This window comes from Aphis gossypii, chromosome X (assembly GCF_020184175.1).
Source record: "Aphis gossypii isolate Hap1 chromosome X, ASM2018417v2, whole genome shotgun sequence".
Taxonomy (NCBI): Eukaryota; Metazoa; Arthropoda; class Insecta; order Hemiptera; family Aphididae; genus Aphis; species Aphis gossypii.
In genome coordinates, this window is record NC_065533.1 from 48,396,161 (window position 1) to 48,422,879 (window position 26,719).

At 28.0% G+C, this 26,719-nt stretch overlaps 2 protein-coding genes and 2 long non-coding RNA genes across 7 annotated transcripts; 2 read left to right on the plus strand and 2 right to left on the minus strand.

Annotated features, from left to right (window-relative positions):
- Nucleotides 1–5,714: 5,714 nt before the first annotated feature.
- Nucleotides 5,715–6,761, minus strand: LOC126552762 (uncharacterized). 3 transcript variants are annotated; one of them, XR_007606178.1, is made up of 4 exons: nt 6,535–6,761; nt 6,362–6,461; nt 6,069–6,287; nt 5,715–5,981 (listed from the first exon to the last, which is right to left on the minus strand). It is a non-coding gene; the product is annotated as an uncharacterized LOC126552762 (long non-coding RNA). The 3 variants fall into 3 exon arrangements; XR_007606179.1 differs by having other exon boundaries at nt 6,069–6,248; nt 6,311–6,461; XR_007606180.1 differs by lacking the exon at nt 6,362–6,461.
- A 207-nt stretch (nt 6,762–6,968) lies between these two features.
- On the plus strand, nt 6,969–8,632 carry LOC126552761 (RING-box protein 1A-like). The gene is made up of 2 exons (XM_050207671.1): nt 6,969–7,154; nt 8,062–8,632. Exon 2 carries the CDS (start codon nt 8,066–8,068, stop codon nt 8,396–8,398), a length of 333 nt encoding a protein of 110 aa, XP_050063628.1. The 5' UTR covers nt 6,969–7,154; nt 8,062–8,065; the 3' UTR covers nt 8,399–8,632.
- A 5,883-nt stretch (nt 8,633–14,515) lies between these two features.
- On the minus strand, nt 14,516–15,158 carry LOC126552160 (uncharacterized). Of its 2 annotated transcripts, none has more exons than XR_007605997.1 (3): nt 14,967–15,158; nt 14,835–14,887; nt 14,516–14,738 (listed from the first exon to the last, which is right to left on the minus strand). It is a non-coding gene; the product is annotated as an uncharacterized LOC126552160 (long non-coding RNA). The 2 variants fall into 2 exon arrangements; XR_007605996.1 differs by having other exon boundaries at nt 14,831–14,887; nt 14,967–15,157.
- Nucleotides 15,159–19,036: 3,878 nt separating this feature from the next.
- On the plus strand, nt 19,037–25,147 carry LOC114126657 (uncharacterized). Its single transcript, XM_050207407.1, has 8 exons — nt 19,037–19,789; nt 20,020–20,233; nt 21,590–21,865; nt 21,936–21,957; nt 23,277–23,387; nt 23,454–23,769; nt 23,843–24,018; nt 24,710–25,147. Exons 2-8 carry the CDS (start codon nt 20,023–20,025, stop codon nt 25,080–25,082), a joined length of 1,485 nt encoding a protein of 494 aa, XP_050063364.1. The 5' UTR covers nt 19,037–19,789; nt 20,020–20,022; the 3' UTR covers nt 25,083–25,147.
- Nucleotides 25,148–26,719: the final 1,572 nt, after the last annotated feature.

Genomic DNA, 26,719 nt, shown 5'->3' on the forward strand with positions numbered 1-26,719 from the left:
GACAAGATCGATTATACAATCAATATTAATAATGGGAAAATAAAGAAATTGGCAAAAAATAATTTAAATACAATTCAAAATATTATAAATGTTTATGATGAATATAAAATCCATAAAAGTTTAGTTCAATATTTAAAAATAGTAGGAATGTAGGATAGATGGCGCCACCTATTCCCCGCACAGGGAATTACAATATTTAGGGTATTGATGCAGACGCGTACGTCTCACTTACGTACACGGCGATTTTCTTCGCGGTTGCGTACACAATTACCGAAGGTCAAACTACGAACGAATTATAGTCGCATTTTCGAACACAACTTAAAATGTGGACGTTCCCGATGCCTACTTGAGGTGGCGTTGCATAAAAAATTGAGGGATATTTTCGATTTGCGGAGCGAAGCGGAGGCGTCGAGGAGCGTATCGACGAATGCCGATACACGCGCAGTTACATTTGCATTGTCAAAATATTCTGCCAGTCCTATTCCTGCCTAAGTGTGAAAGGAAATAAGTGTGTACGCAAATATGACAATTGATGTTATTCTGGGTAATTACGTCGTACGTAAGTGAGAAAATTTGTAACTCAAAGTAGACTGTACGCAAATGAGACGTAGGTACGCATTTACACCGAATCCAAAATGTAGGTACTTAAAAAATAATTTATTGATAACAGGGCCCGACTTTTAACGCTCCGGGGTAAAACCTACCTAAAATTAAGAACTATTTTTTATAAACATAAAATTATTTTACTATAATTAGGTATTCATTAAATTATATTATTAAAAATGTAATGAAATAGTTTGTTTAAATTACAATAAACAATACATTTAAATGTTTCAATAAAATTGATATAAATACATTTACCTATTAAAATAACAATTTTGTAAACGTGATTTAAAATGAAATTGAATTATTAAATTAAAATGATTATTATACAAAATACTGGGATTTATTATGCAAGTAAATTATTTTATTTTTGTTATTTATAATATTTTTATAAAAATGCTTATCTGGATTTCTGTTTAATGAATTGGTCAATACATTCATCCTATGACATAGGTTCAAGTAAATATTTTCAATATTAAGAATAGTAAATTAATATAATTTTTCTTTTTAAAGAGTAGATCGCAAATAGTTCTTGACTCTTTTTAAGGCCGAAAACAATCTTTTTCCAGAACAGTTAGATATACTAGATATAGGTATAAGATTGTATATCTAAATGCTGCAATTTCAGTTTTAGGAAATAAACTATTTAATTTTGGAAAATATTACAAGAAATTTTATCTATATTATTCTATATTTTTTATTATTACGTAGACTCTAGGACTGTAGTTATTACTTGTAATTCGGATATCAGTAAATTCGTAGAAACGCGTATATGTGAGTTCGTGCGCCGTGTATACACTATCGTAATAGCAAATAATTTTTTCACTCTAAATGGTACCTATACATAATTTTAAAACTTTGTACCTTTCATTCTTTTAAACCTCTTAAATCTTGCACTTAGTGGCGGGTTGCCCCCTTTGCTCCCTTTTAACAACAGGTTTAGACATCATAAAATACAATACAACATAATTAATTTTTACTATATAATGCCGATCGAAAAACCAAGCTTCAAATGATAGCGGTAGTTCGCTATCTAGTTCTATACAGAAATCTGTAAGTTTGTATAATATAATATATCTTATTAGTTTTGTGCTTTTGTCGCAGATTGATGTATAATCTTCATTTTTTTTTCGCCATAGTTTACATGTATCGATTTTAATGACTTTTAGAAAAAGGTAATTTTGCAGCAGTTTAACAACTCCCAATAAAACAAAAAAAAAATTATTTATTTTATATGGTTAATTTTAAAACATAAATGTTTTACATATTACATATCTAATCGTATATGTTAATTTTACTGGTTGTGTACCTACTCTACAATGTTTTCATTATTATAAGAAACAATTTTCTTTTATTAGCAAAATAAAAGTTGTTACGGTATAACTACTTATAATTATAAACTAAAATAATGTTTTTCAATTTTTAAAAATTTTACATAAAAATATTATTTATAAAGTTAATTTATGTTTAGTCTCCATTTATATCTTATTTGAGTGGTAAAAGACTTAAATATTTGCAATGAATACTGAATCATTTATTAGCAAAATAAAAGTTGTTACAGTATAACTACTTATAATTTGAACCAAAAATAATGTTTTTCAATTTTTAAAAACCTTATATAAAAATATTGTATTAAATGTTATGTTATGTTTTGCCTCCATTTATATCTTAATTGAATGGGAAAAAGTTTTAATGTGTGAGTTTAATACTGAATTATTTATTAGCAATATAAAAGTTGTTACAGTATAACTACTTATAATTTGAAACAAAATTAATGTTTATCGATTTTTAAAAACCTTATATTACAATATTATTTAAAAAGTTATGTTATGTTTTGCCTCCATTTATATCTTAATTGAATAGTAAAAGGTTTTAATGTGTGAGACAAATACTGAATCATTTATTAGCAAAATAAAAGTTGTTACAGTATAACTACTTATAATTTGAAACAAAATTAATGTTTATCGATTTTTAAAAACCTTATATTACAATATTATTTAAAAATCTATGTTATGTTTTGCCTCCATTTATATTTTAATTGAATGGTAAAAGGTTTTAAAGTGTGAGTTTAGTACTGAATTATTTATTAGCAATAAAAAGTTGTTATAGTATAACTACTTATAATTTGAAACAAAAATAATGTTTTTCAATTTTTAAAAATCTTATTTAAAAATATTACATATAAAGTTATGTTATGTTTTGCCTCTATTTATATCTTTTTTGAATGGTAAAAGACTTAAATATTTGCAACGAATACTGAATCATTGATTAGCAAAATAAAAGTTATTACGGTATAACTACTTATAATTTTAAACAAAAATAATGTTTATTGATTTTTATAAATCTTATATAAAAATATAATTTATAAAGTTATGTTATGTTTTGCCTCCATTTATATCTTATTTGAATGTTAAAAGACTTAAATATTTGCAATGAATACTGAATCATTGATTAGCAAAATAAATGTTATTACAGTATAACTACTTATAATTTGAAACAAAATTAATGTTTATCGATTTTTAAAAATCTTATATAAAAATATAATATATAAAGTTATGCTATGTTTTGTCTCCATTTATATCTTAGTTGAATGGTAAAAGACTTAAATATTTGCAATGAATACTGAATCATTTATTAGCAAAATAAAAGTTGTTACAGTAGAACTACCTATAATTTTAAACAAAAATAATGTTTTTCAATTTTTAAAAATCTTATAAAAAAATATTATATAAAATGTTATGTTATGTTTTGCCTCCATTTATATCTTATTTGAATGGTATAAGGTTTTAATGTGCAAGACAAATACTGAATCATTTATTAGCAAAATAAAAGTTGATACAGTATAACTACTTATAATTTTAAACAAAAATAATGTTTTTCAATTATTAAAAATCTTATATAAAAATATTATATAAAATGTTATGTTATGTTTTGCCTCCATTTATATCTTATTTGAATGGTAAAAGACTTAAATATTTGCAATGAATACTGAATCATTGATTAGCAAAATAAATGTTATTACAGTATAACTACTTATAATTTGAAACAAAATTAATGTTTATCGATTTTTAAAAATCTTATATAAAAATATAATATATAAAGTTATGCTATGTTTTGCCTCCATTTATATCTTATTTGAATGGTATAAGGTTTTAATGTGCAAGACAAATACTGAATCATTTATTAGCAAAATAAAAGTTGTTACAGTATAACTACTTATAATTTTAAACAAAAATAATCTTTTTCAATTTTTAAAAAATTTATATAAAAATATTATATAAAATGTTATGTTATGTTTTGCCTCCATTTATATCTTAATTGAATGGTAAAAGGTTTTAATGTGTGAGTTTAGTACTGAATTATTTATTAGCAATATAAAAGTTGTTACAGTATAACTACTTATAATTTTAAACAAAATATTGTTTTTCAATTATTAAAAATCTTATATAAAAATATTATATAAAATGTTATGTTATGTTTTGCCTCCATTTATATCTTATTTGAATGGTAAAAGACTTAAATATTTGCAATGAATACTGAATCATTGATTAGCAAAATAAATGTTATTACAGTATAACTACTTATAATTTGAAACAAAATTAATGTTTATCGATTTTTAAAAATCTTATATAAAAAATAATATATAAAGTTATGCTATGTTTTGCCTCCATTTATATCTTATTTGAATGGTATAAGGTTTTAATGTGCAAGACAAATACTGAATCATTTATTAGCAAAATAAAAGTTGTTACAGTATAACTACTTATAATTTTAAACAAAAATAATCTTTTTCAATTTTTAAAAAATTTATATAAAAATTTTATAAAATGTTATGTTATGTTTTGCCTCCATTTATATCTTAATTGAATGGTAAAAGGTTTTAATGTGTGAGTTTAGTACTGAATTATTTATTAGCAATATAAAAGTTGTTACAGTATAACTACTTATAATTTTAAACAAAATATTGTTTTTCAATTATTAAAAATCTTATATAAAAATATTATATAAAATGTTATGTTATGTTTTGCCTCCATTTATATCTTATTTGAATGGTAAAAGACTTAAATATTTGCAATGAATACTGAATCATTGATTAGCAAAATAAAAGTTATTACAGTATAACTACTTATAATTTTAAACAAAAATAATGTTTAATGATTTCTAAAAATCTTATTTAAAATTATAATATATAAAGTTATGTTATGCTTTGCCTCCATTTATATCTTATTTGAATGGTAAAAGGTTTTAATGTGTGTGACGAATACTGAATCATTTTTTAGCAAAATAAAAGTTGTTACAGTATAACTACTTATAATTTTAAACAAAAATAATGTTTTTCGATTTTTAAAAATCTTATATAAAAATATTTTATAAAATGTTATGTTATGTTTTGCCTCCATTTATATCTTATTTGAATGGTAAAAGGTTTTAAATGTGTTGAGTTAGTACTGAATTATTTTAGCAATATAAAAAAAAGTTGTTACAGTATAACTACTTATAATTTTAAACAAAATATTGTTTTTCAATTATTAAAATCTAATAAAAATATTATATAAAATGTTATGTTATGTTTTGCCTCCATTTATATCTTATTTGAATGGTAAAAGACTTAAATATTTGCAATGAATACTGAATCATTGATTAGCAAAATAAATGTTACAGTATAACTACTTATAATTTGAAACAAAATTAATGTTTATCGATTTTTAAAAACCTTATATTACAATATTATTTAAAAATCTATGTTATGTTTTGCCTCCATTTATATCTTATTTGAATGGTATAAGGTTTTAATGTGCAAGACAAATACTGAATCATTTATTAGCAAAATAAAAGTTGATACAGTATAACTACTTATAATTTTAAACAAAAATAATGTTTTTCAATTATTAAAAATCTTATATAAAAATATTATATAAAATGTTATGTTATGTTTTGCCTAAATTTATATCTTATTTGAATGGTAAAAGACTTAAATATTTGCAATGAATACTGAATCATTGATTAGCAAAATAAATGTTATTACAGTATAACTACTTATAATTTTAAACAAAAATAATGTTTTTCAATTTTTAAAATTTTTATATAAAAATATTATTTAAAAAGTTCTGTTATATTTAGTTATGTTTTATAGTTTATTTGTTATGTCATATCTAATAGGACAATAAATTTGTTTGGGTTAATCTTACAGATTATGTATTAAAAAAATAAAAAATTATTCTGCTTATTGGCTCTATTTCGTTTTTCACCATATTGGGATTGTTTGTCTTATTGCTTTCGTTCTTGTTGTTGGGCACTGCTCGATGTATGTTTTCCTTGATTACTGCTCTTCTGCTGTTTGGATAATCCTGAAATATCCACTTGTTTGTCTTTACTATCTAAAACAGAATATGATTAATTTGTGTTTACATGGTCCCTTTAGTTAATTTAATAATATAATTGTTGAGCTATTAATAGTCTAGTACCAAATTTTTTATTCAGTTATGTCGTCATTTATTTTTCTGAGTCATACTTGCGTGAAAAACATTTAGTAGTTGTTTTGCGGTAGTTGCTGATTCTCTCTGTAGAATGTAAATGGTGTTGGTATTTATCAGGCCTGTCCGAGGTTTTCGAGAAGTTGCTACATGCTCCGATAGTCCGATATCCTGTTATGGAATCCATTCACGTAAGGGTTTAATTTACCTCTAAAAATACAGAATAATAATACTTAATGAAGAAATAAAACATAATGAGTTAGGATAAGTCACGGTTCCATTACCGTCGGCGTTTTGCGTATACTATAATGGTAATATACTACAGGCAACTGGCCTAATCAACGACGGCGAAAGAATAATATTATTTATCAGAAACACGTTTATCTACTCGTGATCAGAAACAAACAAAACAATGAATATATATTTAAAAATTATATTCTTATTCCTCAGTCCTTACCATTTGTTTATTTGACAACAACCGTTCACCATTCGTGGTTGCTCATATTATGTTGTTTGACTGGCGAATGTCGAAGAAATAACGTTTTGAATTGTATTGTAGGCGATTAGGTACTGTTTCAAGAATTTTAGAATATAATCTTTTGTTGTTTATTGTGTATTTATTATTTTCGTTCACTTTAAGTATCGGTTTTTTTATTTAAAATAATAATTTATATCTGTTATTATCATTATCAGTTATCAGTTTATCACTATATTGTATTGTTACCTCCGTCATATAATTCCTTTACCAGCAGCTGCTGGTTTCAAGGTGTTCTTCACAAAAGGAGTGTAAAGCACGGTCATTCGCGGTAATTCGTGATTATTATATAAGATCGTGGAACAAAATATATCATAGATAATAAAATTTTTTTTTTTAAAGTTATATTTATTAATTATTTTGCATTATCATCATTATTAAACAAAATAATATTTTCTGTCTCCTGGTCGCTGCTTGGCTGATTTTGGAGTCCTGGATGGCTGGACATTTGAAAAAGTTGTGACTGTTATTTTATAAAAATAAAATCATAATATTTAAGTAGTACAGATTACAGAATTATTTTCAATTTTTAAAGACTGAAGGTAATTTTTTAATTCCATTTCTATCAACTATATTATTTTGAAGTACAAACATTATACTTATATTTATTTTTACTGTGGTTAAACATTGGATTGTGTAATTACCTTAGAAGAAGTAATTTGCTGATCCATTATTAACGAGTTTAACTTTAATTTTTAAACTGACATGATAATTTTTTTTATCTTGAATAAACAACTTCTCGTTTAGGTTGTTGTTTCCTTTTAACTATAGGATTGTCTCAAATAAGAAAGAAAATTGTTAGTTAGTTAGTTAGGTTGTTGTAAAAATTTGGTATAGGTTTGCACGTTTACCAATAATGGTTAATTATCACCTTGGTTAGATTGTTGTCAATAATATTGATCAAATTTCTAATTTAATTAAAGAAATAATAGGTACATGATCTAATCAATATTTCGGGTGTATAATGCTTATCTTAAGTATGTATTTTATATTCAAAGTTAGCTTATAAAATAAAATATTATTGATTTTTTTGGAAAAAAGATTAAAATCAAACTGTAATTTTACTAAGAACAGTGCTTGAATTGAGAAATGCTTTTAAAATTGTTTTTACACGCATCAAATTTAAAATTTTTCCCAATCATTCTAAGTAGTAAGAACAGCCAATTTCTTCAATGTTATTGGATGTTTGTTTTAAGTTTGTTAAAAGAAGTTCCACAAATTATTTGAATGTAAACATCTCAACTATTTAAAATGTAGGATCATGCACAAATTATGGTTAAATTCTTAATTAAAAAGGATTGTCAGAAAAATAAATAATTCACAATGCCAATTTCTATCCTATTTTAAAGAATTTCAAATTTATTATTTTTAATATTTGAATACACTAGTTAATATTTTTAACATTAAAATAATAAATATTAAAATAATTATACATTTATTGTTTATAAGAAATATGGAAGTTGATGATGAGTATGTTGAAGCTCCATCATCGAGCACCAGTAGTCGCAGAGAAAAAAAAAAATTTGAAGTAAAGAAGTGGAATGCTGTGGCTTTATGGGCTTGGGACATTGTTGTAGACAATTGTGCCATTTGTCGTAATCATATCATGGATTTTTGTATTGAATGTCAAGCTAACCAAACATCAGCTACTAGTGAAGAATGTACTGTTGCATGGGGTGTGTGTAATCATGCTTTTCATTTTCACTGCATATCTCGTTGGTTAAAAACTCGTCAAGTATGCCCACTTGATAATAGAGAATGGGAATTCCAGAAGTACGGTCATTAATAGAAATAAATTTGAAATACAAATTGAATTTACATTTTTTCATTCCTCATATGCATAATAAAAATTAAAGTATTATATAAATCTCCCTAAAGTTAATATTTATAGAAAAAATAATTAAATTACCAATCACTGAATTTCCTTCATAGTTTTCATATCAAACTTTTTACTATCTTGTACAATATTAAATTTAATATATTATTCAATAATAAAATTTGTGTACTATTCAGATAAAAATTGTTTTATTTATTTTAATGATATAAATGGTTATAGTTATTTTATATGTATGAAGTTTAAATTACAATAATGTACTGGTAACAGTCTATACAAATCTAAATCATAAATAATATTAAATTCAAATAAATTTAACCAACTTTAATGTTATTTAATTACCAGTTTTGCCAATAGCTCTGATTTAATAATTAATTTAGTAAATTAACTCTGAACATAACTACTTCTAATGTTCTCATAATTAAAGGTAACTATTACAATATGTAGTAAAATCTGTATAATATGTAAAAGTTATCTTTGCAAAATTATTGATCTGTCGTAATGTTGCTACCTTTTTAAAACAGTCATCTGAATATGTTCTTTTTCTATTTCTTAAATATTCTTATAATAAACCATTATGTAAGACATCATTTGGTTAACTTAGGTTAGCATAGGCTTAACTTGGTGGGGGCGAATGAGGGCAACTGCCCCCAGGCCAAAAATTGGCAGGGCATTGCCCCCACCGACTTAAACATAATATTATGTTCATTTGTTACAAAAAATATTTTTGCCTCCATGTGAAATTGTGAAAAGAGTCCAAGTTACGCCTATGTCGATTAGGTTAGTTAACCTATCCTGTATTAACTTTTATACATATTGACATCATTGATCAATAATAAACCTCAGTCTATTAATTATAAAATATTGTGAATATGTCATTTTGTTTGGAATAATATGCCTGTCAAGTGACTAGTAGTAGAAGTAAATTTTAAGGTTCTGTACTGAAGAGGTTTTTTCTATGTAATTCTTTACTAAACTATTTGATTACCTAAACAACCTCTGGTTCTACAAATAATCTTCTGAAAATATTTAAAAATGGGCTATTATAAAAATAATAAGTTATGGTTAAAGAGTTTATAAATGTATAACTGTATCAGTATATAGTATTATAGTGTGATAAACATATATTTTGGGAAAATAATGTATTTTAGGCTTTGGCAGTGGAGTATGTATTACTCAAATTCATTATCGTATTCCAAAAATCATTACTGTTTAGGATTTGTTTCAACTTATGTGAGTAATCTATATATATAATTTTCTTTATCTAATAAGTGGAGTACCTACACCGTGCACACATAAAATTCTTAAACATATCTGTTGTACTAGTATGTTTTAGATTAATAGGCATAAGATTAATGATACAGTATTCAAAAACTATAGATACATATTTATTTTTGTGTAGTGCTACCATTGAGTTGTTAATATTATCCAGTCCCATAATTTGTATTTAATTTACATGATAAAAAAATTGAAAATTACTAATAAATAGTTCAAAAGTAAAAATATTTTGAAAACATTTTCATGTATAGAAAATGCTAGTTATAGATATTTGTTTTTAACAAAAAGAAACATTTTTAGGTTGGTTTATATAAAATGTAATAATAATTGAAATTGTATTTTGCAGGTTTTGATTTTTTTAGTGCATGTTTGCATGCATATTTTTAAATTTAAAATGCATATAAATCCGGTCTTTAATCATTATACATCGATTTCTGCAAGGAGAAATTATTAATTATTAATTAAATAATTGCATTTAGTTGGTATGCACTAGAAAATAATATTAATTTTAAATCTAATAGATAATAAATATTAATTAATAACTTACTTTCAAATTTCAATGTAGGTACTAGTATAGTTCAGTGACCCAAATATAAATAATATTTATTATTATGTTACAAACTAAGTAAGTCCTGTAATATGTATTTCAATAAAATAAATAATGCCTATTATCCTGCACATTAAAAATTTAATTACAAATTAATTAAATTATTTTTTTACATGTGTTTCATATGAGGTTATTAATAAATATTAAATATTTGAATGAAAAACGGCGTCCAGGGTGACTGATCACAGTGGACCAATAGAAAGTTATCACCGAGTTGGCCACTCTCTTATTATCTAGGCTCTCTACCCTATTACTACTACAATAATAATTATACTATAATATTATGATATAATTTTTAATTAATTTACGGTAGACCGTATATTATACTCGTAAATTCATCGGTAGACCGCATACTCTATGACAGCCTAATTAACAAAAAATATAATAAAATAATCAAAGAATATTTTATTTTATTTTTTATTATCTTAGTCCGTGGTAATAATCAATATTCGATAATCGTCAATCGAGATAACGAAGGATTTTTATCTGTAATTTTTATCAGTATTCACTATTCAGTTGTACAATATTACGCCTTGTTTAGGTCTCAGTCACGGTAGCTGATGTATATTTAATGGGTGGAAGGTAGGAACGAAATGGAACGAAAAAAAAAATAATCGCGTGGAATCGTTCCTGATCATTCCCCGGTCGGACTCATTCGTTTGTAACGACTCGTTCATGAACGACCTGTCACTCGTATATGTTATTTTGAAAGATACAAAAAACTTTTCTTTTATTAAATAATATTAAAAATTAACAAGTTGATTTAGTTGTGTTTATAGTGATTCTACATATTTTTTATAAAGAAAATCAATTGTATCCAGATTTTTGGACAATAATCTGTTGCACCTGGCCGACATAATTTGAGCAGTCTTTGAAGTTGGAAAATATACTTTTCATAGTCACTCTTGTAGCAGGTATTGTTGCTTATTTTAATGCCACTTCATTCCATGTATACAACATTGTCTTGTGTTTTTTACTCAATATTCTACTAGTTTGCGTGAAAGTTCTTGATATGGCATACCTAAATATTGTTTAACCAAAACCGTTGTTCTACTTGTAGTTGTTGATTGGCTTTGCATAATGCATATATTGCTTATCTTTCACCTTTGTCATTACAAATTCCCAAACGGTGTTCTGTTTCCAATTGTATCGGATGAACATCTTCAGGTTTTATATTAAAAATTTATTACATGTAAAAATCAAGTTATTATTTATTTTATTAAGTTTATTTTTATTTTGATCGTAGCATTCATTAACAGAGCATGCGATAGCTGTGTGCGCAAGCTATGCAACGCTTGTTATTGCTGTAAAATATTTTTTATTCTGAGACTCGCTCAACCATCAGCTGCAGTAAAAATCACCCTGAGCATGCTCAATATGTGTCGTGCTCCGACAATGATTTATATAATTTACATGTAAGAGTGTGTGGCAATTGTATGCATTTTTATTAATTTATAAATAAATACAAATTTATGTATTGTTTGTCAATTATAAATTAAATAGAACTATAAATCATAATGCATTATGGTAAATGAGCATGCCCATACTCCAGAGTAAACATTTGCCACTGAATAGATGTCACAATTACATAAAAAGACAAAACAAATATAATATTATTTTATATTATCTACCAATATTTTTGGAGCCGAACACATAAATAAATAATTAATGAAGTATCTAATCCAATGATACTTTCAAAATGTATAGATCATTACAGCAATGTTATCTGACATTTCTCAGTATCATTATTATAATATATTTACAGATTCAGTATGAATTACTGATGAAGAATCTTCTATAATACATTTTCAAACCTATTTCCTAATAAAATTGGATTTTTTAAAATGTTTTGCTATACATAATAGGTACTTGAAACTTGTGATTTTCTTATTTTTGAAAATGTTTAGAAAATTCCATATGAAATTGAGCTAGGGTGTTTTCATTGTTTTCTTGTTTATAATTCGTTATTACTTATAAACCAAGCTAAATTTTCAAATTGTGTGTAATTTTTTATTTTTTTGAAAATTTAATATTTTATAAAAATACCAATATGATCTAATACCATATTATATTAAATAGGTAAATCACAATAAGATATTAAAATGTACTTAAGTAACAATGCGTAAACTGAGTTAGTATCTAGGTACTATCTACAAGATATTCACTATCACGTTTTAAATTTGTTTTATTTCTATAGTGCAAATCAGCCCTTCTTAAAATTTCATTAATTGAATAAAAATAATTGTAATGATTTTAGTGATTTGAATAATAGAAAGAGTGGATCATGTAGTCCTGAACTCTCAGTACCTAATTTGTGCCTATAATACAATTCAATTTTTAAAAATAAAGATTAAATTATCAGACCAATAATTTTAGTTGTTAGTTCATGTAGAAAATACTACCTAATAAAATTATTAAATACATTTACATTTTTTTCTTAACAGGATATCATGGACAAGAAAACAATGATGAAGAAACTTAATGAAATGTCAGATGAGGAGCCCATATTTCTTAATGGTTTCAAATATGGACTCAGAGCTGAAAAAATAATCACAGTTAAGAAACTCGATGACATTCTGTATTTCCTTATGAAGTGGGAAGGTGTCGAAAAAACAACACTTGTTAAGACTAAACATGCAAGTCAAAATTGTCATACACTCGTGTTGAGATATTATGAAGGAATTTCAAGATGGTCTCATGAAATGTAAGTATAATTACCAGTGATGGGAAAGAATGCGTTCCTATTACATGAACTTAACATGATCGAGTTCATTTTTATAAATAAATTTCCCATCACTAATAATTATACTTGTTTTTATTAATAAAATTATATATGTCGTAGGAATAGGTATAGTAAAAGAATTTAATTTTTTGACTATATGTCTACGACACATACATATGTTATTTTTATTATTTTTATATTACTTCTTAACATTAAAATTAATGTGCATGTTTTGAGAAAATAAAGTCTGATTATAAAAATAAAAATGTTGTATGAAAATTATATCCAATCTTCTACTAGGGTACTTCAATAAATTCTGAGAAACCATTCCATATCACAAGTTTATCTTATTATACCACATTACATGTACCGCTAGTAACACGGTGAATTTAATAATTATTATTGCTAATGGTAAATTTTTTTCTTAAATCAATGGTAAAAGTTTCAATTGTGTAATATTGAATGATTTGTTAACGATTAAAAATTTAAAAATTGCGAATTTTTACACATAATATGATTAGATATTATAGTTTTATATTTAAAAAAATTATCAAATAGACATGCATTACCATAAAAACATGTTAGTTGCAGTTGTGAGTAAAAAAAAATTTTTTAAATCTAAAAACTTGACTAGTTTTAGACCAAAAAACCTCGTATACAAGTTAAAGAGGAGAGTTGAATATAGTAACAAATAAGGTAAGATTTTTGATGATTAATTATTATATCAATTATTCACAAATCAATAAGTGAAAAAAAACATTTTTATGGATTCTGAAAATTAAATATCAAAAATAGAGACTTCTAATTTTGTATAAACATCATTAAAAATCCCTTGAAAAACATTTAAACATAATTTTTATATAATATATATTGTTTATTGTGTTAAAAATAAACTTATTTCATAAAATAATAAGTGTATTAGATACACTATTAGATTATTAGATATATTAGACCTATAGAACACAACTATACAAATTTGTAATAAATTACTTTGAAAATAACAATTACAATTGAATTTACAAATAAGGTGATTTATTTCAATACAATTATACTTTCGATTATTTAAATGATGTTAATACTAATAATTAATGAATATATTATAAAATAAGATATGTGTAGTAGGTATACAAAGTATAAGTGTAGAAAAAAGTAAGATAAACAAACTGCATACATACTGATTATTAACTTCCGAAAAAATATTTTTATGTTGTGAACGGTATTTAACAATTGCATAATATTAGGTATATCAATGTGTACAAGAATCTTAACTTCTTGTTTAAATACAATTTTGTTATAAAATCTATTAAAAATACTATATTATTATGAGTTATGACAAATAAATATTTGTTCCGCGGATGTATGAATTCATACGTTTTATCTACAGTAAGTGAATTAATAACATATCTAGTTGGTCTAATTGCTTATATTATTATTATAATTATTTATTTTATTGAATGCTTCTTTATTAAATTTATTATTTTTTATTTCATTGAAGTTTTATGAAAAAAAAATCATTTAGTTTAAATTGTGATGAAATGTATTTATTTTAAGATTAATGAATATTTTCATAGTAGTTTTAGCCATAGTTGAGCTGTCGTTATTGATAATAGTGTTTATTTCATAAAATTACCACTTGTGAATTCATAAATTTACTGATAGATCCGTATTATAGATTACGGAAGCCGCTAAAATGTTAAACAGTTATAAAATCATGTAAGACATGCTGAAATATACTTTTTAGTTTTTTTTTTTTTTATTAAATTGTTTTAATACGTACTTACATTGGAATGAACCAGAAAGTCATTTGTAATAAGTCAATCGAAGAAATTTTACGCTGGAACACAGAAATATTTTCCATTTCCAATTAAATAAGTAAAAAAATGAATACAAAAACGTTTATTATACAAACGTACTGCAACAGTGGCGGTAAAATTGTGTCCCATTTTAATGCTATATCGCCACCGTTGCAGTGTGGCTGTGTGGGGGACATTTGCGAAGTAGACGCTTGTTTGGCCGATTTACTGTGCTGTGTATGATATTGAAATTAAGACCGCGATACCAGGACTCCGTCGCTAGGTTAACGTTTTGATATATTTGTTATATTATTATTTCTACAACGTCAACAGAAGTTACTTATTAAAGTATAGGTACTCGTACTCGTTACTTAAATTACGCGTATAGTTTAATATTCTGCTCTATAATTCATCAAATAATATTATATGAGACAATTTAAAGACATAATATTCGACTTGTTTCTATATCGTCTATACACTATTATTATTATTATTATTATTAGATAATTATAGATTTTAGTTATTTCTACTTAAATTTAAAATGATTGGTATAATAATAATGTTAGTGATACATATTTTATATTATGCTGTCCTGTAGCTAATCCAACGGGAAACGCGGCGGTAAACGCCGTGTATAGCCCCAGCCTAAGTCTTTACGCTTACCTATATACAAAAACACACACACACACACACACACATTACCTTTGCTCTCAACAACATTTAATACTGTTGAATTCAATTATTTACGGCTACTATAAATTTTATAACATAGTATACGATATACCAATCCTAATATAATGTGCATACTTTATTCATATTTAATTATATTACATTATTATACTAAGTTTTGGTGTAGTGTAAGCAAATCATTATAGACATTATGATATTTAAAGCACAATGTTGTGAAATACTTTAAAACCAACATTATAATAAATTATATTTTTCTATGTGCACAAATTGTGCAATCTCAATGTTGTGTTTTCTTAAGTATAACTAGGAGAAAAAGTACGATCGTTCTTCTCAAAAGAAAAAGGTAAAATCCACAATCGCGTCACACCCGCGCACGTTATACTACATTGCGGGTGTCTATTAGTGGTAAATATCACCAATTTAAGTTAACCTCGTGTTGTATTAACACATCTCAATACTAATCATCCAAATATGCATATGCACAAACACAATTACATTATGACGTAATTACGTTACAGGTCATAGGACGAGTGTGAAGTTGGGTGACTAAAGCTAGGTGACTATTTTTCGGACGAATAGTGATAAGAAAAACCGAATACTGGGTTGCATTAAAATGTATAACAGGCGCAAAACGTTTCCAACTTCCTTCTAACATCCGCCAACCACAAGATAGCGCTATGTTAATGATTTTAGAGTTAAAAGCACTTTTCCATCACAATATGGTACAGGCTAAAGTCGCCAGGTGACTGTTTTCCGTACTACGCGTGACGGGCGTCCGTCCGTGGTTTTTAATTTTTTTCGTCGTGTTCCCCGGGGAGTCGCACGACTTAACCTACATATTCGGAAAGCCAGGAAAATTGTCTATCCGACGAAATACATTCAAAAAGGTACTGAGGTTATTGAGAGACGTCTCGTAGCACGGTAAGTCGCCAGGTGACTGTTTTCCGTACTACGCGTGACGGGCGTCCGTCCGTGTTTTTAATTTTTTTCGTCGTGTTCCCCGGGGAGTCGCACGACTTAACCTACATATTCGGAAAGCCAGGAAAATTGTCTATCCGACGAAATACATTCAAAAAGGTACTGAGGTTATTGAGAGACGTCTCGTAGCACGGTAAGTCGCCAGGTGACTGTTTTCCGTACTACGCGTGACGGGCGTCCGTCCGTGGTTTTTAATTTTTTTCGTCGTGTTCCCCGGGGAGTCGCACGACTTAACCTACATATTCGGAAAGCCAGGAAAATTGTCTATCCGACGAAATACATTCAAAAAGGTACTGAGGTTATTGAGAGACGTCTCGTAGCACGGTAAGTCGCCAGGTGACTGTTTTCCGTACTACGCGTGACGGGCGTCCGTCCGTGGTTTTTAATTTTTTTCGTCGTGTTCCCCGGGGAGTCGCACGACTTAACCTACATATTCGGAAAGCCAGGAAAATTGTCTATCCGACGAAATACATTCAAAAAGGTACTGAGGTTATTGAGAGACGTCTCGTAGCACGGTAAGTCGCCAGGTGACTGTTTTCCGTACTACGCGTGACGGGCGTCCGTCCGTGGTTTTTAATTTTTTTCGTCGTGTTCCCCGGGGAGTCGCACGACTTAACCTACATATTCGGAAAGCCAGGAAAATTGTCTATCCGACGAAATACATTCAAAAAGGTACTGAGGTTATTGAGAGACGTCTCGTAGCACGGTAAGTCGCCAGGTGACTGTTTTCCGTACTACGCGTGACGGGCGTCCGTCCGTGGTTTTTAATTTTTTTCGTCGTGTTCCCCGGGGAGTCGCACGACTTAACCTACATATTCGGAAAGCCAGGAAAATTGTCTATCCGACGAAATACATTCAAAAAGGTACTGAGGTTATTGAGAGACGTCTCGTAGCACGGTAAGTCGCCAGGTGACTGTTTTCCGTACTACGCGTGACGGGCGTCCGTCCGTGGTTTTTAATTTTTTTCGTCGTGTTCCCCGGGGAGTCGCACGACTTAACCTACATATTCGGAAAGCCAGGAAAATTGTCTATCCGACGAAATACATTCAAAAAGGTACTGAGGTTATTGAGAGACGTCTCGTAGCACGGTAAGTCGCCAGGTGACTGTTTTCCGTACTACGCGTGACGGGCGTCCGTCCGTGGTTTTTAATTTTTTTCGTCGTGTTCCCCGGGGAGTCGCACGACTTAACCTACATATTCGGAAAGCCAGGAAAATTGTCTATCCGACGAAATACATTCAAAAAGGTACTGAGGTTATTGAGAGACGTCTCGTAGCACGGTAAGTCGCCAGGTGACTGTTTTCCGTACTACGCGTGACGGGCGTCCGTCCGTGGTTTTTAATTTTTTTCGTCGTGTTCCCCGGGGAGTCGCACGACTTAACCTACATATTCGGAAAGCCAGGAAAATTGTCTATCCGACGAAATACATTCAAAAAGGTACTGAGGTTATTGAGAGACGTCTCGTAGCACGGTAAGTCGCCAGGTGACTGTTTTCCGTACTACGCGTGACGGGCGTCCGTCCGTGGTTTTTAATTTTTTTCGTCGTGTTCCCCGGGGAGTCGCACGACTTAACCTACATATTCGGAAAGCCAGGAAAATTGTCTATCCGACGAAATACATTCAAAAAGGTACTGAGGTTATTGAGAGACGTCTCGTAGCACGGTAAGTCGCCAGGTGACTGTTTTCCGTACTACGCGTGACGGGCGTCCGTCCGTGGTTTTTAATTTTTTTCGTCGTGTTCCCCGGGGAGTCGCACGACTTAACCTACATATTCGGAAAGCCAGGAAAATTGTCTATCCGACGAAATACATTCAAAAAGGTACTGAGGTTATTGAGAGACGTCTCGTAGCACGGTAAGTCGCCAGGTGACTGTTTTCCGTACTACGCGTGACGGGCGTCCGTCCGTGGTTTTTAATTTTTTTCGTCGTGTTCCCCGGGGAGTCGCACGACTTAACCTACATATTCGGAAAGCCAGGAAAATTGTCTATCCGACGAAATACATTCAAAAAGGTACTGAGGTTATTGAGAGACGTCTCGTAGCACGGTAAGTCGCCAGGTGACTGTTTTCCGTACTACGCGTGACGGGCGTCCGTCCGTGGTTTTTAATTTTTTTCGTCGTGTTCCCCGGGGAGTCGCACGACTTAACCTACATATTCGGAAAGCCAGGAAAATTGTCTATCCGACGAAATACATTCAAAAAGGTACTGAGGTTATTGAGAGACGTCTCGTAGCACGGTAAGTCGCCAGGTGACTGTTTTCCGTACTACGCGTGACGGGCGTCCGTCCGTGGTTTTTAATTACTTTGTTGTATTCATTTATATTAGCCGCCATTGATTGGCGGCTTCCAAAAATTATTAGTGATGATTTACTTAAAGTGTAAATATTAATGAAATATACTTACACTCTACGAGAAGTGAATTTGATTATTGTCTATTTTATGTTTAGTTGTATTTTACTGTTCATGTGAGAATTATATTTTAATTGTTTTTGTTTGTTAAGTTTGTTGATGTTTGATATTTTTTCGTGTTATTTGTTTAGTGTTTGATTTATGTTTAATTCAATTTTGTTTCTTTTGAATTTGTTGGATTTCAGTTTCAGCCTAGGAGGTGTTAATTTATTGATGTATGTTTAATGCTTTTATATGACGTCTTTAGTAGGTGCCATCTTTTGTAGAATTATTAAATGCCAGTATTGTAAATACCATATTTTTAACGAAGTCTATTGATGGTTCAGAATCAGTAGATGGCGTCTCACATATCGTTTAAAATTCGAATTTATTTAACCCTTTTGTCGATACTTATTACTCATTGTAGTTATTAGTCATATTATATTTCTGTTAGATTGTTTATATTATTAAATATAATATTATACTATTTGAATTAGTAGCTTTATTTTATATTATTGTCGATGACTGATGAGTTGCTGTATCCCCTGCATTGAACATATATAATATCATTATTCATTGTAGAAACTATAAATATATTAATTAATTAATTGTATGAAAAATAATAGTTTGTTCATGGTATTACCATTTATTAAATATACATATATGACCAAATTTTAATCAATGATATTAGTAATAGTGTAATACTATTTAAAATGAAACACAAAAATAAGTCTCTAATCCCTATTTTTCTATTCTTCGATATTTTGGGATCTCCCCGATGACGGACGCTTTCGACAGCGATCCTGTGGTGGGAGGGAAAATAAAATTGTGCTACATAATATTGTACTGCGGTGCGGTCATTCATTGATCATTCGTCGAGCAGTCTAATAGTGAGTATACAATTTTTAATATATATATGTATATTATAGGTATGCTACCTTATTAATTGAATAGATTATTAATAATATTGTTTACATAATAATATGTACATAAATAATATACACATATTATTATTGTGAATGTTTTTTATTTTATTAGTTTTTACATTTTTATTTTATAATAAGTTAATTTTATTTTTGTTTTTGTTATTGTTGTTAATTTTATCTTCATTGATGATTAGAACATGTCCACAATATTTTACAATTATATATATGGCGGCGGTGGTGGCCGTGGTGGCCGTGGCGGCGGTGGTGGCCGTGGCGGCGGTGGTGGCCGTGGCGGCGGTGGTGGCCGTGGCGGCGGTGGTGGCCGTGGCGGCCGTGGCGGCGGTGGTGGCCGTGGTGGCGGTGGTGGCCGTGGTGGCCGTGGCGGCGCTAGTAAAAAAGTTAGGAGCAGTAAGTAAACTTTAAAGTTGCCTACTAATTTTGTTTTTATAATTATTTAAGTACGTCAATGTTATGTTTGGGTAGAATTTCCATTTATGCACCTGTAGGTTTCTGACATTCCCGGGGTGGGGATCAGGGGCGGCTCGTCAGGGGAGACTTTGAGACTGAGTCTCCCCCTTAAAAAAACCCAGTTACTTGTAAATAATAATTAATTAAAATAATAATGCATAAAAATATTTTTATTCGAATTGAAAATATAATATTATATAATTTATATCGTTTTCTTTGTTTATTATTATAAATTGAAAGCAACCAAGTCTAAAACCTTTAAATAGTTATATTTTAATAGAAATGCTATTTTAGTTTTATCGATGACGGTGACGGTCGCCGTTACAGTGAAACTGCCGCCCGACAGTTTCAATCATAACATGTAAAATGGTACGGCCGGTTTGATGGTGGGCCGGAGGGGGCAGGGAGAATAAGCTGCGTATTATAGACTCTATTGAGACTGGGTTCACGACAATAATTGCCGTACCGCGCGCCGTTCTTAGTCGCTGTCATAATTTAATGCATTTTTATAATTTAGAACTATAACACGTTTACTACAGGGTTTTATACTATCTTCTATTTGATATTTGTTATATTTCTAATTATTTAAAAAATGCAAAAAGACAATATAATAGATGTATTATTAACTAGTGGTTTTAATACTTTAACTTACGAACAAAAAAATCAAATTAAACTTAAAAATATTAACTAAATATGTAATACTATAATATTATTAGATTTTCAATAACAGGGTTTTTCTTGTTCGTTGTTGTACGTTGAATTTCAATTTGATTTTTCTATTTTAATTATTCTAAATTTAGATTTATAGTTTTTTTGATCTTGATCAGTACTATAAATTATCTATTTCTTATTTTATTATTTACAATAGATTTGAAATATTTTCGTAGGTTCAATTAATAATTAATAACGGTTGATTGAGACCACTATAGGAAATTTTAATTGTGTTTAAAAATTATTCAGTTCATCTACATTTGGTACCTATGGATTTGATTACATTAAATTTGTTTTACTTTTACAAAAATATTGATTTTGTTCATAGGCATTTGGCTATTATTATCTGGTGGACAAAAATTAATCATAATTTACTGACCCATTTAAAAATGTTAATATCCACAGTTTTCTAGAATTTACATTAGTTTATATTAATTTATGGTAATATTGATAATTTTGATCTAACTTAACATGGGGATTAATTTTCTTATATAATTGTACAAAAGTAATTTATAAAAATGAAAAATTGTTTTAATAATATTTTTGCACGGATTTGTTATAATTGTAATGCCTTTGATTTTATAGAGTGCAACATATGTTTGAATAGGGGCCATTATGCTGCTGACTGCGCTTTAAAGCGCAGTCAGCAGCATCAAACCGCCCCCCCGCCCCCCGCGGCCAAAGGAGCAGTGGCCGCAGCAGCAGCAGCAGCTGCAAAGGCGGCAGCGGCAGTGGCAGCGGCAGCAGTAGCCAAAGCCAAATGGCTTGAGGCCGAGGCTGCTGCTGCTGCTGAAGCTGCAGCTGCTGAGGCTGCAGCTGCTGAGGCTGCTGCTGGCACTCCAATGGATGGCCAGGAAGATGGTAAGAAAAATTTAAAAATTAAATTAAATTAAATTAATAAATGAAAATTAATGATAAACATTTGTTACAGATGCTACAGAAACAATTCAGGAGTAAGTATTCAACGACCCATATCAATGTCTATGTATTGTATAAAATTCGTTATTACATTGTTTTGTTTTATATTTTTATTTCAGCCAATAAACGTTTTAACAGACAATTTCTTACTCGTTTTTCTTTTAATTTTTCTAGATTGTTCTAGGCAAAAGTTAATAGTTACTACATAATACATTATGTAAATAATAAATTATATAATAATAAATAACAATAAATAACATAATTACCTACAAACTTTAAACACCCATAACTTAATTTAAAAATAAAATATAAATAAATATCTACCTGTAATAAGGTTCCTTATAAAATATTATATCTTTCAAGTTTGATTCTATGTCAATTCTATCTAATCTTAAAGCTAACATTACAAAACTAAATCTGCTGTGCGCAAATTTGCTATGTTGTAGGTCAGAGTGAAAACAATTGGTGCATTGAAATATTTTTAACAAACTTTTAATTTATTGGTAATAATATTTTGTTGAACTTTAGTTCACAAGTATATTTGATCATTGTCAATTTCAGATGGATGACATCTACTGAATGTTAGGTACTAGTATACTACTGAAGTACCCAGGTACTGCAGAGTAACAATTTGATTGTTTTTGCAATTAATTATAATTGTGAGGTATAAACATTAAACTATTGTTAAGATAGCGTTAAACAAATTTGCTTATCCACGTGCAATAAATTAAAATTAAATTGTGTTGTGCGTTTGTATAAGATTATAATAAATGTATACATTACACAGTTAAAAAATTAACTGCAGGTTTTAAATGTATAAAGATAAAAAAATATATTATATACCTATTATATATATTTTTATTTATAATTAACCTAACTTAGGTCTTAAAGTATTGTAGAACATTTCAAATATTCATAATATTCACCACATCTAAGGAGAACTGTTTAGATTTGTTATTTGTATACAGTACACATTGAACTTATAATTCAATTAAGCAATAAATACTTGGAAGTTTAAATTTTAAAATACCATAAATAAATTTAAAATTTCATAGAATACATTTTTTTTGTGTGTATAATATTAATGGTTAAAAATAATTGTTTTGGGTAATTAAATGTATTTGTGCAATCAGCTTCATAAATCATAATAGTAATAAAATCATTAATATTTTATACTATTTTGAATAGATGGAGTAATAAAAAACAAAACCAAGTTAGTAATAAAGATATCAGTAAAAAACAAAACTTATAGTAAAATAGGTCAAAATCAGAGCAGATTTTCTGACAGAAATTCTAATGATGATGAATGTGTTCAGAAAAATTATTTCTAATTTTTTTATTGTTATTTAATTAGTATGTTAGAAGAAATTGATGAAGACCTTTTCAAACTATCAAAAGATTATTCTCTTGCTCATTGTGTTGCTGAAGATTTACGAATGGGAGCCGGCATAGCTGTTGATTTCAAGTAAAAATATTTTATATTAATGACTTTATATTATATTCAGTTGTAAATAATTAATTTTATTTCTAGACGCATCTTTGGTGGTGTTGGTAGACTAGTTGATCAGAAATTAAAAATAGGAGATGTAGGTATAGTTCAACGTCATGGTCAATTTGCATTTTATTTGGTAACAAAAAAATATAGTAATGGTAAACCAACAATGAATACAATGGAAAAAGCTCTTCGTTCACTTTTAATTATAATGAAAAAAAATAATCTAACAAAATTAGGAATTCCCAAAATTGGAAGTGGATTAGATAAACTTCATTGGTCTGATACAAGATTTCTAATTGTTGATATATTTTCTGGATCTGGTATTAACATAACTGTATGTATGCCTTCAAAAGTGAGTATTAAAAATAAATAAATACAAATTACTTAATAATTTGATATGTATATCATTAGAAACAATTTGTAAGTTAATAGATTCAAAAACACCACAGAGATTAAATGTTCACATTACACCATCTAATTTATGGGAGATGGTAGCCGAAACCATCATTGTTGTATTTATTGATTTAGAACAAGTATGCAAAAAGAATTGGAAAGACGATGTAGTTGATAAATTGGATACTAAATACCCCTTCAGAGAAAGGTATTTATATTTTAATTTAATTCCTTTCGTCTATTTATTGACTTTTAAAACTTCATAAAAGATAAATGAATATAATATAGTTGTAATATCTACCTTATTATAAAGAAAAAAATTAAGTATTGCCATATGAATGTACCTATATAATAAAACTTAATTGTACATATATGTATAATTCTATAAGATAGTAGAAGTAGTTAGATTCGTGGGTAAAAATATTGACATAATATAAATGAAAGCATGACGTGGTTCCTATAAACATACACTGTATATTTTTGATATTTATGTAAGATACATTCTTGAGATAAAACAATGAAATAAGGCATATTAAGCTCTAATATATTAAAATCTTAACTATTTTTTCGGTATCAACAATTTTTATTGTCATAGCAGTATTTCCATGTTAATGATAGGTTGTTTACTATAATATATACTATATAATGGTGTTTTCGGTGCATTGTATGTGTGACTAATGCAGTAGTTTACAAATGCTATTACTGATTGTTATTTTTAAATTTTCCCCAGTTATGTAGAATTGTAGAACATCTTTTTAAAAATAGTTAGCATTATATTTTCACTAGTCAATGTTTTTTCTCTGACAATCGACAACTATCTTTCAACTCATACAACCATGTACAACCATTACTAAACATATTGTATATTAAATTAAATGTATTTAATTTTTTTTTTATAGTTTATTAAAAGACATTAAAAATAAGAAGTTTGAACCTGGTGCCATAGCAAAATACATTGTTAATAATGAAGTGATAATTTGTATATTTGTCACGCAAAAGGCATTATACAGTTCTTTAGAAGATGGATTTAAATCCATAGATCAAACATTTAAATATTTTAAGTATTTGGCTATTCAAAGTGGCCCTATTGAACTTAGTGATAACTTTGAACATATATCATGGATAGTATTAATATTCCGATCAATTAGTCACTCTTGTGAATTATGGTTATGCGGTGATGTCAATCAAACAAGTGTCACATATTATGATCAATATTGTAAAAGTGTACTTAGCTCTATGAATCATACATTTCAAATAAGTTCTCCAGCTTAAAACAACTACAAATATAATGATAATCGACATACTAAATTAATATTTAATATTTGTTCAAATAAATAAATATGTATAATAAATAATCAAATTTGCAAGTAGTTTTTAAGTTGAAAATCATAAAAATATTTGTGTTTATAACTAAGGATTGAAAATGTAACATTAAGTTTTTCATTAGTTTTCCTTCAAGTAGCTATAAAGAAAACTCAACGCATCATTATAGGAAACATTTAAAGTGCTTTAGAATCTTAAATTTTTACTAAATAGCGTAACGTTGTGACGACAACGACAACGATTTATCCTCAAACGTTTTGAAATATTTGTTATTATTCAACATTTAATATTGACAAAAATTCGTCAACACCATGATTATTTGCAAATTATATTGTAGGTATAATTCATAAAAATGTTTGTATAAGTAGCTAAGAGTTGAAAATTCAATACGAGATTTTCCATAAGCTTAGCTTATAATAATTATAAAATAACTTAAATTCTGGTGTATTCAGGCCATTAAAACATAAACCACCCTTTTCACCAACCACTGAGAATTATTTCCTAAGCTAACAAATCAATAATAATTTACTAATTAAATAGTTTAAGGTAAGTACAGTTTAATAATTACAATTAATAATCATTTGTTTAATCATTATTCATGAATTTGTGATTGTTATTCGGTAGATAAAAAATTACAATATCTTAAGCACAGTATATTTGCAAGATGTTATTTAAAATGTAATTTTGATTAGGTACTTAAAGTTATAAAAAAACAGGCGGACCTCTAGTTTAAGAATTTGAAGGTACCTATATCAGTAAATGAGCAGATACCTATAATTATTCAAAAATATTGGCAACATAAAAATTTGTAATTGTAATGTATTTTAATTTAATAGCAGCTGTTAAAAACAAAAAATAAATTAATAACCTCAAATATTGGTTAAGATTTGAAATGGTAACCTTCTAAAACTATATACAACCATGGTTATACTAATCTATAATAATTGATAAAGCAAATTTTTGTATTGTTTTTTGGTTTTTTTATGCTTTTTGAAAGCTATCTATTTAACTACTGGAAGATTTGTTACACTGACCACTTAAATGGAATCCTCATAAATTTCTCTACCGATAAAGTTTTGGGTTCACAATTTCTCGTTCTCTTATGTGTGATTAATCTCGTCCGCAAATGGACGACCACAATAATTCTGAATAGAAAACATAATATTTATCCTTGTTATTTTGTAATTACTATACCTATTGTTCAGCGTTAAAGGTTTTGAGACTTGTCATAAATTAAGTTATTATGTATGCATAAAAAATAAACATATAACTGCATAAAACTATAAAATAGTCAAGTACAGAGGTTCAAATTTTAGTCACAATACCATTTGCAGCTTGCTTCTGTTAAAATACTAAGTCCTTTATCCACAGCGAACATTCTTATTTACTTATCGTTTGAAAGTTTAAAAGTAAATCTAAGTTGTCGGATAACAAAAATCGTTTTCCTTCATTCAAAACAAATCACATTAATTACAAATACTGTATTTTAATATAATATAAATACACAAATAGGTAGGTACCTAATCTAGACAATCTAGTATTTTTCGGACAGGTTTCAACTTAGGGGGACCATTGCTTCACCAAAC